This window comes from Sorex fumeus, unplaced genomic scaffold (genome assembly GCF_029834395.1).
Source record: "Sorex fumeus unplaced genomic scaffold, SorFum_2.1 ptg000015l, whole genome shotgun sequence".
Classification (NCBI taxonomy): domain Eukaryota; kingdom Metazoa; phylum Chordata; class Mammalia; order Eulipotyphla; family Soricidae; genus Sorex; species Sorex fumeus.
The window spans coordinates 15439188-15452417 of NW_026606072.1; the positions used below are offsets into that span (position 1 = coordinate 15439188).

The 13230-nt window shown below is 37.6% G+C and overlaps 1 protein-coding gene across 6 annotated transcripts in view; it reads left to right on the top strand.

Moving 5' to 3' along the window:
* Positions 1-13230, top strand: part of PDE4D (phosphodiesterase 4D) — a 775698-nt gene that overhangs the window by 746322 nt on the left and 16146 nt on the right. For 5 of the 6 annotated variants that reach the window (XM_056112216.1, XM_056112218.1, XM_056112219.1 and 2 more), the window contains 3 exons: positions 9301-9394; positions 11068-11240; positions 11987-12085. In XM_056112216.1, coding sequence (XP_055968191.1) covers positions 9301-9394; positions 11068-11240; positions 11987-12085 — 366 coding nt within the window. Of the gene's footprint in view, positions 1-3420; positions 3835-9300; positions 9395-11067; positions 11241-11986; positions 12086-13230 lie in introns of those variants that run through there. The other variant, XM_056112220.1, reaches the window with a different exon arrangement.

Below are 13230 nucleotides of genomic sequence, written 5' to 3' on the forward strand. Positions count from 1 at the left end.
TCCATCGTTTCCTGGCCCACTGGGTTTGCTTAATTTCCCTTAAGATCCCCATTGTGGTTGCAGATGGGCAATAGCTGGGTGGTGTCATGTACAGATCCACCTGGCTGGATGTTTGAGATGCTTTCTTCACTCTCAGGTCTGCTGGTGGCCGGATTGCTGGGCATAGCTGGAGACAAGCCCCTCACTCACTGTCCGTCCTCTCAAACTACTGTTTCTGAGGCTACTCCATGGGGCTAGCAAGAGATTTTTTGCATAAGGAAGTTTCAAAGTAGACTTTTTCCCTCTTCCTGACCCTTCATCTGGCAGTGTTCTGAACCTACTCCTGACTCTGCTCAAGAATGAGCCCTGGAAATGCTCAGGGGTGTAAGTAGAGGGCATTCCAGGCCATGCATTCAGTATTAGGTCAAGAGAGTTGGTACTGTAGTCCTCTCATAAGGTCAGGGATTTGGGTCCTTTACTTTGTTGGTGGAGGGAGGGTAGGGAGAGAGGTAGCCATACCTGATAGCCCCAGGGGATCATTATCTCCAGTGGTGCTCTGGGACCGTGTAGTGCCCAGGATGCTTTACTCCAGCATTAAAGAACATGCTCGGCCAGCTGAACTTTCTCTCCGGTCCCTGCAAGACTTCTTGGGATAGATTCCACATTCACACAGCATTCCTTGGTTTCACCAGCCCCCTCACAGTGCGTCTAGAGAGGGGAGTGTGGCACATTAGTGAGCATCCTTGGAGACTCATATAACCAGTCTCATGGACAAGGACGCTGACATATTGAATTTATTTGCTAAGGATTATGCATTAAGGGATTATCTGTGTTCTTAGTGCTGGAGGGAACTTGGGAAAAAATCACAGTCCTCTAGATCTTTAGGGAGAATTGAGAAGGTGGGAGGGACATGATTTCAAAAACTTTTCATTTCTCTCAGTATTTAAAGTTTTGGATTTTGGTGTTGGGAGTGGAAATGAAAAGGAAACTGCTAAAACTTAATTTAAAAGTTAGATGAAGGAGGGAGGTCGTGTGGTATAGAGGAAACATGTCAGAATTATTCAAGGACTTGGTTGCATGATTTATATAAAACGCCTGAGAGTAGCTTACTCACATGAAACATCTGTTGAATGGCAGGAAAGAACCATGCATTTCCACTATGATCCGGGGGGAAGGTGGAGGGAAATGGGGCAGGCTTTGGGGGTGAAAGGATAGTGTCAGGTTAACGTGCTTGCCTTGCACATAGCCAACCTTGGTTCAATTCCTAGCATCGCATATGGTTCCGTGAGCACAGAGCCAGGAGTTAACACAGAGCACTGTCGGGTATGGCCCAACCCCACTCCTATGGGGGAAGAAGGTGTGTGGGGGGTGGAGAGTAGAGAAGTTTGGGCACACGCTGGAATTCTAGCATGCTAGTTGACTTGGATTCAATTCCCAGCATCACATGGTCACTTGAGCATCACATTCCCTAAAGGCCCCTGAACACCGCTAGATGTGGACATGGAGAGCCCCTAGCACACTGGGGTAGCCCAAGCATCCCACAAATCACAGGACCAGAGTAGCATTGCCAGCACAGTATCCTTAGGCCCTTTCACTAAACTGGCATTGCAGGAAGAGTCTAGATTTCCTGCGTATCTCTTGGGAGGTGCCTCCTCCTCCCCAAAAAGATACTGAAAAAAAAAATCAGAACTCATTCACTGAAACAAGAGTAGTTAGGATAAGAATATTTGGGGGTGCTGGGAAGATAGTGGACAACACTCAGCAGTGCTCAGGGGCTACTGACTCTGCTGTGGTGTCACTTGTGGGACTGCTAAGCAACCATATGGTGCGAGGGATTGAACTAGACTTGGCCTTCACCCTGTACTACCTCTCTGGCTCAGAATTAGAACTTCTTAAAATGTGTAAATGAATGCACCATTTTGGGAAAGGTTTTAAATGGCTGACAGTGTTTCAGAGGGGATAATGTATTCACAGGTCAGAAGGGATGAAGGAGAGTGTGGGTCTCCATGTGTGTCTTTGTGGTGATTCAAATTTGAGGATAGCCGGAAGACAAAGTAGTTCTGGTTAAAGAGAAGTGGGGAGAAAACCAAAGATGTCTGGGAGCCTTAAGAGCTAGAAAGTGGTGTTTAGAGAGTGGGGTTGAATGCCACAGGGGCATAATAAGAATAATGAAAGACCTTCCCAAGAAAGAGGGCATTAGTATTCTGAAGGCAGTTTTGGTGGAGTTAAATTGTTTTGTAAAGGATTAAGGAAAATTTGGGAAATGAACACAGTAGCTGTGAGTTGCTGCTGAGTTGTTGGGCTGCAAAAAAACATCAACTCAGAGTCTTTCTCAGTGATAGAGGAAGGTTTTCAGGGAGAACATACTAAGAAAGATAAACTTTATGCAGGAAGACTGAACAAGCAAGCAGGACAGCATATCCCAGATGCACAAGCAGTTTAATACACACTTTAGCATGGGAATGAGGGAGAATGGGGCTTTGCTAAATGGACTAAAAAAAAAAAGAATTTCCCTCTTTTATCCACAAGACATCTTGTGTAAGTCACAAAAGCATTGCATCCCAAATCAGTTTGAAAAGATTATTTTCTAAGAGAATTTTGATTTCTTACTTAACTCCCTGATAAAATACCCCATTAGCTTTGGGCTCAAATATGTGATCCTTGAGCCAGACTTACACCCTTCTTATCTCTGTTCTGTCAAAAAGATGCTCTCTTTACATCGGATAGAGATCCTGAAACCCATATAGAGCGCTGTCTGTTCTTTAATCATACTAGTGCACTCAAAAGCCTTTTATCTCCCCTACCCATTTATAACAAATCATCCCCACACTAAGATATCTAAGATTGTGAAGCTCAGCAGTACCTAACAATAGAAACAAAAGGAGCTGAGACCAGCTTTGCCACACATGAGAAGAAAGGTATCAGTGCCATTTGTGAATTCTGGACATTGCCTGTATTTCATCATCACGCCGTACTTTTGTGTTGGATGGAGGCAGAACTTTCGTTATGCCCCTGTCACCAGGGAAGCCACTTGTTTTGGATGTGAGAGAGGCATTTAAACTGATGCCTAATTGCCATTTTCGGAGCAGTCTTTTATTTTGATGAGAAGTCAGACAATACTCAAATTCATAGAAATGACTCCTGAAGAATTGGCAGTCCTTATTTCAGAATGCACTGTGAAATTTGAAGTTTTGTGTTGTTATTCTTCACTGTGAGGGGAAACCCCATTCATCTTTCCCTGCTGCAGGGACATTTGATTAAATGGCGTTTGTCAGAGGTGAGGAGGAAAACCTCTTCCCCAGGGGTTCACTAACCAATCACAAAGCAGCCTGTGCTGAGTCCTTGTTCCCTGCCTAGGGATAAAATAGGATTGGTGCAGAGTTGGGGTTTGTGGGAGGGGGTTCTTGTCACTCTTACCGGCTTCCCCGCAGTTCCTTATTTGGTAGCTTTTGACAGAACTAGTCTTTCTTGCAGCTAAGCATCTTGACATACATTATTCATTAAGCCCTGGAATTCGGGGAGAGAAAGATGCAGACCCTTAGATATGTAGATATTTCTTTATCATATGAATTTTCTTTAATCAGAATAGCTGTTGAATTCTTTTCCATGCTGGAGTTTTGCAAATGGCATGTATTAAATGGGAAGACGACTGGATGGGCTTTAATGCAAGGCTTTCTTAAGTATACTTAATTGCAAAACGTCTTTAAAAACCGACACACTCCGAGGCTTGGGAGATTGTGCAAGTATCAAGGTTTTGAAGATAGACGAATTTTAGAATTTGTTGTCTTTATATATAATCTATCAAAAATGCCTGAAGCAAACTATTTACTGTCAGTGTCATGGGGCTACATAAAGGTAAGACTTCTTTAGCCTTTGGAAACTCCTGATTGCTCTGATTACATATAATTGATAGTTTTAATAAACTGTAATGGCGCTTTGCTTTCTAAGCAGTCTTTTCCCCCCTTAGATGTGCACTGGGAAAGCTGTATGCGTTTTTAGTGACTAATTTCAGGAGACATTGTAGAACTTGTATTAGTTGTAGTTTGCATGTTAAAATTGGTGTCTAGTATTAAAATAGGTGGGTTTCTCTGCATGTCATATAGTATAGATTTGAGTTGTGCTTTTAAATTTCAAGGTAATTAAGTAAATCCACTGGAAATGAATTGCCGTGCCACATCATTGATAATAGCGTATGGGGTGGTTAGTCTGTGACACTTTAAGTACATAAAATTTGATCTGTGGCTCTTTATAAAGCCTTTAACTACTGTAACCTGATGAAAAGTTGTGTTGGTGTCCTCCATCCATTCGTGTGTCCACTTCCCCCCCCCCTCCCACACACACACACGTTGGGATATACAACTGTGGGTGACATTAAAAACTGGCCATACATGGCTTTTCAAGTGCTATATGACTACACCGAAACCTTGATTATCTGCTTGTAAAATTACAAAATTTATCTTCCATGATACTGCTAGCTGTGTTAAGCTTGAGTAAGGACTGAAGCACTGAATTTTAGTGAGGTTAAGCACTGAATTTTAATAAGATTGCTTTTCTATTTGGTAAGCTTTTGGTGCGGCTCTTGCTAATGCTAGCCTGATGAGCCTTCTCCATTGTAGAAACTGAGGTAGAAAAACCTTTTATAGTACTACATGAATCATTGCTTCAGACACAGAAATTTATTCCTGAATATTTGAGCCAATCATAATACATAGTTTTAAAGAATCCTCCCCATTTTTTAAAGGATTCTCAGATCAAAATATTTTTCATATTTTTTATTTCATATTGAAAGGAAGATTTTTCTCTGTGCTGGAATTTTTTTTTTGTGATATTTACTTGAATTCGGAGAAAACTTCTTTCAGTTTTAGTTGTCCAAGAGTTAATTACCTACCTCCCTTTAAATCTGTTTTTTTTCTATTACATTCAGATTTTAAAATATGCAAGTTGTTGTTATTTGAATTTTGCTCACCATTTCTTGGCTTAATTTTTTAAAACGGAACCATAGAGAGTGGTAAAGGAAATCCTATGGTCCCTCTGGAATTCATTTCACAGCTTTTAGACAGAACAAATCTGATATGTTGTGTAATGGTTTTGATTAGCATCTCCAAGAATCTAAATACAGGACATTTTGGAGAAAATTTTGTACTAGTCATCTTTTTTAAAAAATAGGATATTACTAAAAACACTAATAAAAACTCTTAATGGAGGACAGATACAAATATATTTGATCTTATGTGTTCTGAAGTTATTACACAACTAATGAAGTATTTATTTGCAATATTTTATCTTTTAATGCCGATATTTACCAAATGTGTAGTGCATGTCTAAACAATTTTTAACAAAATGTTAAGGAAACAGGGAAAAACGCATTTTTTTTTCTTAGTTTGACCATTATTATCTTTGTCATACCCTGCAAAAGTATGTAAAATGCCCGGTAGCAAGTGAAAGCAGAAGGGTTAAATTCAATACTTTAATTTTGTTTTATTTTTTAATTTATTTAATTTTCCTTAAACAGTCATAAATGCTAAATGTATTTTGAAAAACAATTTTAAAGGGCAAAATAACTATATTTAATTCAGCTATTTTTTCACTTTCCTTTATGATTTAATTGTTGCACATAAGTTATTCTGATGCATAATGAGAACAAAGGATTTGAAAGCACTCTGAAATCTTCCCTTTTTTCTTTTAAATATAAAATATTTATATTATTTCAGACTAGTAAAAAAAAGCTCATCAGAAAATATTTTGAAATCATTTTTAAAAATATATAACTGCTTTGTCATATTGGCCTGTTTTGCAACTAATTCTTTTGGAAGGCAATTCTATATAAAAATCTCTTTTAAATCTGTACATTGGGAAGTGTCAGTGCTCTGGGTAAAAATACATCTTACTACTTTTTCTTGTCATATATCCCTCGTGGTAATCTGTGTCTTAATAAATGATATATAATTATTTTAAATTGAGAGGAATACCACTTATACCTAAAATGATTGCCAAATGTTTCCATTATTATACTTATTAGAAAATTCTCTTATAACTTAATTGACTACGGTAGATATCTTTAAGAAATCATCCACACCCTTTCCCTTGGGGACAACATAGATTGCTTGTTGAAATACTATCTTTTCTCATTATTTTGAAAGAAAATGTTGGCATTCTTTGGACACTTCAAGCCATGCAGAAAGATAGATGTGTAATGAAGGGTTTCTTTACCCCATACTGCAAGTCTTTGAACAAAGGCAGAGGAATGGAATGGAAATATAAATGTGTATGATACAAAAATAATAACTTGTTAGATGTTACATAAGATTCCATTCACTGGCATCTTAGACCTTACATATGTATAAATTGTATAAGCAAAGTGCCGGAAAACCACATTTTATATTCTTCCAGATAAGGTAGTGTCTTAATTTTTTTAAAAAAATGTTAGGGAGGAGGAAAATAAGGTTTTTGTTTTGTTTTATTTTGTTTTTATGACCATTACTATCGTTATCATATACTGCAAAGGTACATAAAGTTTACCCAGTAGTGTAGATACTTGTGTAATTTATCCACAGGTCTAAGGCCTTTTTTCCTGCTTGGCCATATGGCATTGCATTCCACGTATCTGAAAGCTTATATCTGATAATATAATTATTGTGGAGAAACTGGGTCTGTGTGGATCACCTCTTGAATTGTGCTCCCACCACCCAGGTTGCATTGTTTTTAGTGACATTGAGAAATGTATGGAGAGTACATGGATAACAGTGGCTTTGGAGAACTGGAGTGACTAAAAGCTTCGCCCATCCTTTTCTTTTATTAAAAAGTATTTTGTTTTCTAGTCAGTTCCTAATAGCAACTTTTAGACCATAGCATGGAGAATTTCAGGACAAAGAGTTAATTTTAGTAAATATATATATTCCAATGTTTTGCTTGCTCTTTTTTGAATTTTTTGTCTCAGAGATAGGTTTTTTTTTTTTTAAGGATAGCCATTAACTCTTAAGAATTTACATTATCTTGTATCTTAATAGGGTCTGTTTTTTTTTTCTTTTTAAGTGACCACTTTTTGTTGTTCTGGGGTCACACCCAGCAACACCCAGAGGTTACTCCTGGTTCTACACTCAGGAATTACTCCTGGAAATGCTCTGGGGACCATGTGGGATGTTGGGGATAGAATGAGGGTCAGCTAAGTTCAACGCAAGCTCCCTACCCAATGTACTATTAGTCCAGCCCATGACCACTTTTTATATAAAAAAAAAAATCCTAAATAATTTTGGGCATTGAGAGGAGAAGGAGCTGGATAGTTAGATAAGTAATTTTCTTGGGAATGACTATTGTCAAGTCTTTATGTGATTGTCCTGCAATTATGAAAGCCAGCCATCATCATGAGAGAGCCCAGGAAACTAGGAATTAGAAATACTTCAGTAATGTTGAGTACCTACTCTGTGTCAGTCTACACATATGACACTTCCTTTTGTTCATTTAGTTATCTAACTTTACTTAAGAAAATAAAGCCTTACATAAGGTGTAAAGAAAATATCTTGAACTCTGTTGTGAATGTCTTCATGAATATTCTTAAAAGGCCTCAAATTGTATTTCTCCCCCAACGGGTCATAGCAAGATGTGCTGAGTAGGAAAGCAAACACATTTCATTTTATATAGTACATGATGTGGATTTCTAAAATATACATGGGATGGAGTGATAATGCAGTGGGTTACAGGAAACTGTTCAGCAGTCTTTTATTGCTCTTTCTCAGTATTTTTGTTGATTTTTTTTTAATTTTTGTTTTGGGGCTACATCCAGTGGTGCTTAGGGCTTTCTCTTGCCTTACTTGTGACTCTGGTGCTCAGGGGTCATCCTGATAGGCTCAGGGGACCGTACGTGGTGCTGGGCAATCTAACTTGGGTTGACTGCATGCAAGGCAAGTGCCCTACCTGCTCTACTACCTGCTCTACTCCAGGCCTTATGTGGATAAATTCTTTCACGTAATGCAGGGAACTAGTAAAATTATCTTGTTAATACTCTTTGATATTAATTATGCAGAGAAGAAAAAAAGTTTTAGACTCCCACAAGCTAAATGTTGAATTAGAGTTACATTTCAACTATTACTGAATGATAAGCTCACTACTCTTCAGACTAAATGAGAATTTATGATAAAATTCAAAATTCTAAATATTAGAATCAATTGTGACTTTTTTCAAGTGTTTAAGACTAGTTACTTATGTAAAGTAAAAAATAAATCTGTAAAGCAACTACTAAGATGTATTAGGCCTGTTTGGATCAAAAGAGGACAGCTTAGGGAGCCGTAAATGGAGGGAAAACATGAGGTCTTTTAGAAGTCCAGTGGTATTCAGGACTTATTCATGATTACTTCTGGTGGGAATTGGGGGACCATGTAGGATGGTGGGGATCAAATCCAGGTCAGCCAAGTGCAAGACCTGCTGTACTACCTCTCGAGCCGCCCCACGTCTTTTAGAGTTTTGAATTTTGGTAAGGCCATTTGAAGGTGGTAGCTTAATTCTGATCTTTCTTTGAATAGTCGCAATAATATCAGTAAATGTGAAGTAAATGAGGTAGAGTATTATTGAGGTAACATGCTTACAAGTGGTGTTAATATATATGATATCGGTATTCAGGGTTGCTGTATCATGCCCACCACCAAAATACCAATATTTCTCCTTCATTGTCCCTAGGTGAGGTAGGGTACTTAAAATTCATCTGTTTCAGGTTTATATAATTTAGAGATGAAACTATGTGGATACCGAGAACCAATGTTATATGCCCTAGCTTGGAATAAACTTTTAAATGAAATAGTATATATTAAGAGTCAAAGATAACTACTTAATAATTTAAAAAAAGGATTAAATCTATGCCCCGTGTGCATGTTTGTGTGTGTAGACATAGATATAGATAAAGATATGTTTCTGCACATGACAAATTGACTGATTAAAAAATACCATATTTTAAAATCTGACAACACTTTTGTTTTCCTATAATTTTTCATTTCTAAGCACTAATAAAGTACCTTAAATTTTTAATTTAATTTTTCTTTTCCCTTAATATCCATGAGTGTCTCAATCTGTGATATTCAGTGTTGTAACTATTAGCCATATGTGACTATTTAAGTTTAAATTAATTAAAATTAAATAAGATTTCAAGTTCAGTTTCTTATATGACTGTTACTTTTCAAGTGCTTAATTGTCACAGATGACTAGTAGCTACTATATTGTCGAGACAATTAAAAACCCCAGGGGTGTATATTTTTAATATCTTAAAGGTATACTTATGTTATCTCAGTTAAATGTTCCTCTCCTATTGTTCAATTTTGTCTTTCTGTTTTTCAGTTTAAAAGGATGCTTAATCGGGAGCTCACCCATCTCTCTGAAATGAGTCGATCTGGAAATCAGGTGTCAGAATATATCTCAAGCACATTCTTAGGTGAGAATAACAAAGTGCATTTGGGGTTAATTATTTTTTTTGGGGGGGAGATAGACTGGTATTGTTTTCATTCATCATGTTAATATGTTGAGCCACTAAACCTTCAAATCTAAGATGATAAAATTCCTTTTTTTAATCTTTCAGTTTTATTTAGGATTTTAGGGGTTGTCTGAATTAAAGGTGTATGTATCCAGTTTTTTCAAAAGTTGTATAGGGAGGGGCTGGAGCAATAGTACAGTGGGTATGGCGTTTGCCTTGCACGTGGCCAACCCGGGTTCGATTCCCAACATCCCATATGGTCCCCTGAGCAACGCCAGGAGTAATTCCTGAGTGCAAAGCCAGTAGTAACCCCTGTGCATCGCCAGGTGTGACCCAAAAAGCAAAAAAAAAAAAAAAAAAAAAGTTGTATAGGGAGATCTGTGTATACATTCGACGAATCCTTGTCAAATTTGATCCATGATAGATAGATGCTATATTTTGAATGATTCATTAGATAGACGTGGTCCCTGCCCTAAGAAGATTGATTATCTGGTGGATGAAACTTGATGATAACAAGAGTATGTTGTTTTCAGACTCATGTAACTCCCACCCCCACATTCCAAAAAATTGCTGTAAGTGACTAACATGAACATAGCCTTGATTTGGATTTACTTTCAAAGTGAAGTTTCTGTAATATCAAATTAGCATGTTCACAAAGTATATGTTTGATGAACATATGATATAAGGATGAGTTTGAGGAGCTCATTCCTTGAAATAGTGGGCGAATGTACTGAGATGACTTTTGTTTGAAAAGAATAGCTTTTGTGAATCTAATATTTACTAACCAGATAATAGAGAATCCTCACTGCTCCCCTGTTACATCATATCATTCATCCCACAATAAGCAGAGAAAATACAAAATAGAAGAAACTATCATAATATATCCCATTTCAGTAAGCAGCTAGGGTCATACATTCATGTTTTTACAATTTGTGTGTGAAGTTTCTACCATTTCAAAGTATGTTTTGAAAGTGGACTTTTTAGTAGATAAGAAAAGAGTTTTTAAGCCATTGAGTCTCAAATAGGAATAGAGTTGATGAATTGTAAAAAAATAACCAATGTGCATTACTGTTTTTTTTCAAGTCTTAGAAAATACTCATCTAGGGTACTGTTGAAGAAGTAACAACTGGACCTTTAGGTGTTAACTTTTGTGTTGGAGGGCCTCATACTAAGTTCATTTTAAATCATAAATATTCAACTTTCCTAAAAGGAGTCTTATTCTAAAAATGTTCTGTAATATATAATGACCAATTAGAACATGACTAGTTGTGGGGGGCAGGTATGTGGCTTCAGCAGTTGAGCACGGGGTTTCAAGCCCCATCCACTTCATTGTAGAGTATGGCCTCTGTATCTCCAGAAATAAAATACTAAGTTCAGCTATATGTGTTATCATTTATTTTTATAAAAATGGGCAGAGCCATAGTACAGTGGGTAGGACATTTGTCTTGCGCATGGCTTACCTGGGCCTGCTCCCTGGCACACCATATGCTCCCCTGAGCCTGCCAGGAGTAAGTCCTGAGCACAGATGATTGTGGCCCAAAACCAAAAAAAATCAATCAATTAATTACAATTATTTTTAAGACCTGTTTTAACCAGTGAATACATAATTGTAAAATATTGTCTTAATTTCTTAGATAAGCAACATGAAGTGGAAATTCCCTCTCCTACTCAAAAGGAGAAGGAAAAAAAGAAAAGGCCAATGTCTCAGATCAGCGGGGTGAAGAAGTTGATGCACAGCTCAAGCTTGACTAATTCAAGTATCCCAAGGTTTGGGGTTAAAACGGAACAAGAAGATGTGCTTGCGAAGGTGAGATGATTTCAAGGATTGAAAGGATTGTGATCATTAACAGTCAGAGGTGCCTTTCAATGGCCCCTCCTTCTTTTACATATATGGGCATGTTCAGTAATTTGTGGGTTATTTGGTCATTGTTTGTTTTGCTTTTGAAAATGTGAAAACATTTCTTAATTTTTGGATTTTGATTTTATTAACATGTGGACTTAGATAGCTTCACTTGATGTATGCATTCTTTATTTTTGCTTGGGTGTTGTATTGTTTGACCTTAAAGAGTCAGCACTATTACATCTTCTGGATGAATAGATTTTATCATTGAAGAAATGCTTTGAAGTTGATATCTATACCTGTAAATACGGTTTCAAAGGCATAAACTTAAATACCAGTATTATTCAGTTTTTTGTGCATTCTGTATATTTACATGGGTGGAGCGATAGCACAGCGGTAGGGGTTTGCCTTACAAGCGGCGAACATGGCCGACCTGAGTTCGATTCCTCCGCCCCTCTCGGAGAGCCCGGCAAGCTACCGAGAGTATTCGATATGCCAGACACAGTAACAACAAAGTCTCCAATGGAGACGTTACTGGGCCCGCTCGAGCAAATCGATGAACAACGGGAGGACCATGACCGTGACTGTATTTACATAAAGTTTACAATGAATACCTCTTTAAAAATGTAACAGTCTTTATAAAAGTGAGTGATTTTTAAATGGCTATTCTTTCATTTTTCACTGCCACTTCTATTTTTTCTCTTTAACTTCAGGAACTAGAAGATGTGAACAAATGGGGTCTTCATGTTTTCAGAATAGCAGAGTTGTCTGGTAACCGACCTTTGACTGTTATCATGCACACCATTTTTCAGGTAACCTGATTTACCTTGTTTATCTATCTTTAAAAAAAAATGGTGACAAAATGTCTAGTCTGTATGTGGTGTTATTTTGCACGTGTGTACATGGTACAGGGGATCACCCTATATTGTGTATATATTTAAATCTTTTTAACTAATCACCTTCTTTTTATTAATTTTCCCCCTTATTTGCCCCTTTACCAGGACATTTAGAAAGTTGGTTTTTTTGAGCCCGGCAAGCTACCGAGAGTATTCGATATGCCAGACACAGTAACAAAGTCTCGAGCAAAAAAATTTTTTTAATAGTGAGACATCATGATGTACAGTTGTAGACTTATACATTTTTGTGCTTAGGTTCCAATTATACAGTGATCAAATACCATCCCTCCACCAGTGCCCATTCTCCACCCCCACCAGTCCCAGTATCCCTCCCATTGCCCATCCCCCCATCCCACCCTGGCTCTGTGGCAGGGCATTCCCCTCTGTTCTCTCTCTCCTTTTGGGTGTTGTGGTTTGCAAAAGAGGCATTGCGTGACAATCACGTTTGGTCTACAGTCTACTTAGAAAGTTCTTTTTAAATTATCTGTAAAGTTTTATATCTAGAAGGTTATTTTCTTTTCCCTATTTACCCCTTTACCAGAGAATCTGGAAGGTTGAAGTGTGGGTGAAAAGTAAATAAACCAACTTTTTTTTCTTAAATGAAAAACATGATTTAGGAAAATTGAAGGACTTTATTAAAATAATACTTTATATAATCATTCACATGGTCTTGCCTTCCATAGGGAAAGGAATGCTAGCTGAAAATTTAATGAGGTCCCCGCTGAGTAACTTAGGATGTATTTTCTCTATCACTGTTTCCTGTATTACTCTCTTCTCCATAAAGCATCTGTCACTTGCTTTTGCTCTAGCCTCAGGTTAGGATTTAAATAAGAAATTGAGTCTTCTTATTTATGTTCTATGGACAGGCAGCTCTGTCCCTAGAGAGAATGGAGTGTTCCAATGGTGTGATACAGTGACTGAGACAGTGGCACTGCATGGCTTTTCCTGATCACAGGGCATAAAACACTTTACAGTTGTGACTCATTTCTGACACCTTACATTTTAGATAAAGCACCATTGAACTCCAGAGAACACCTAGACTTGTTCATTTCCTGAAGTCC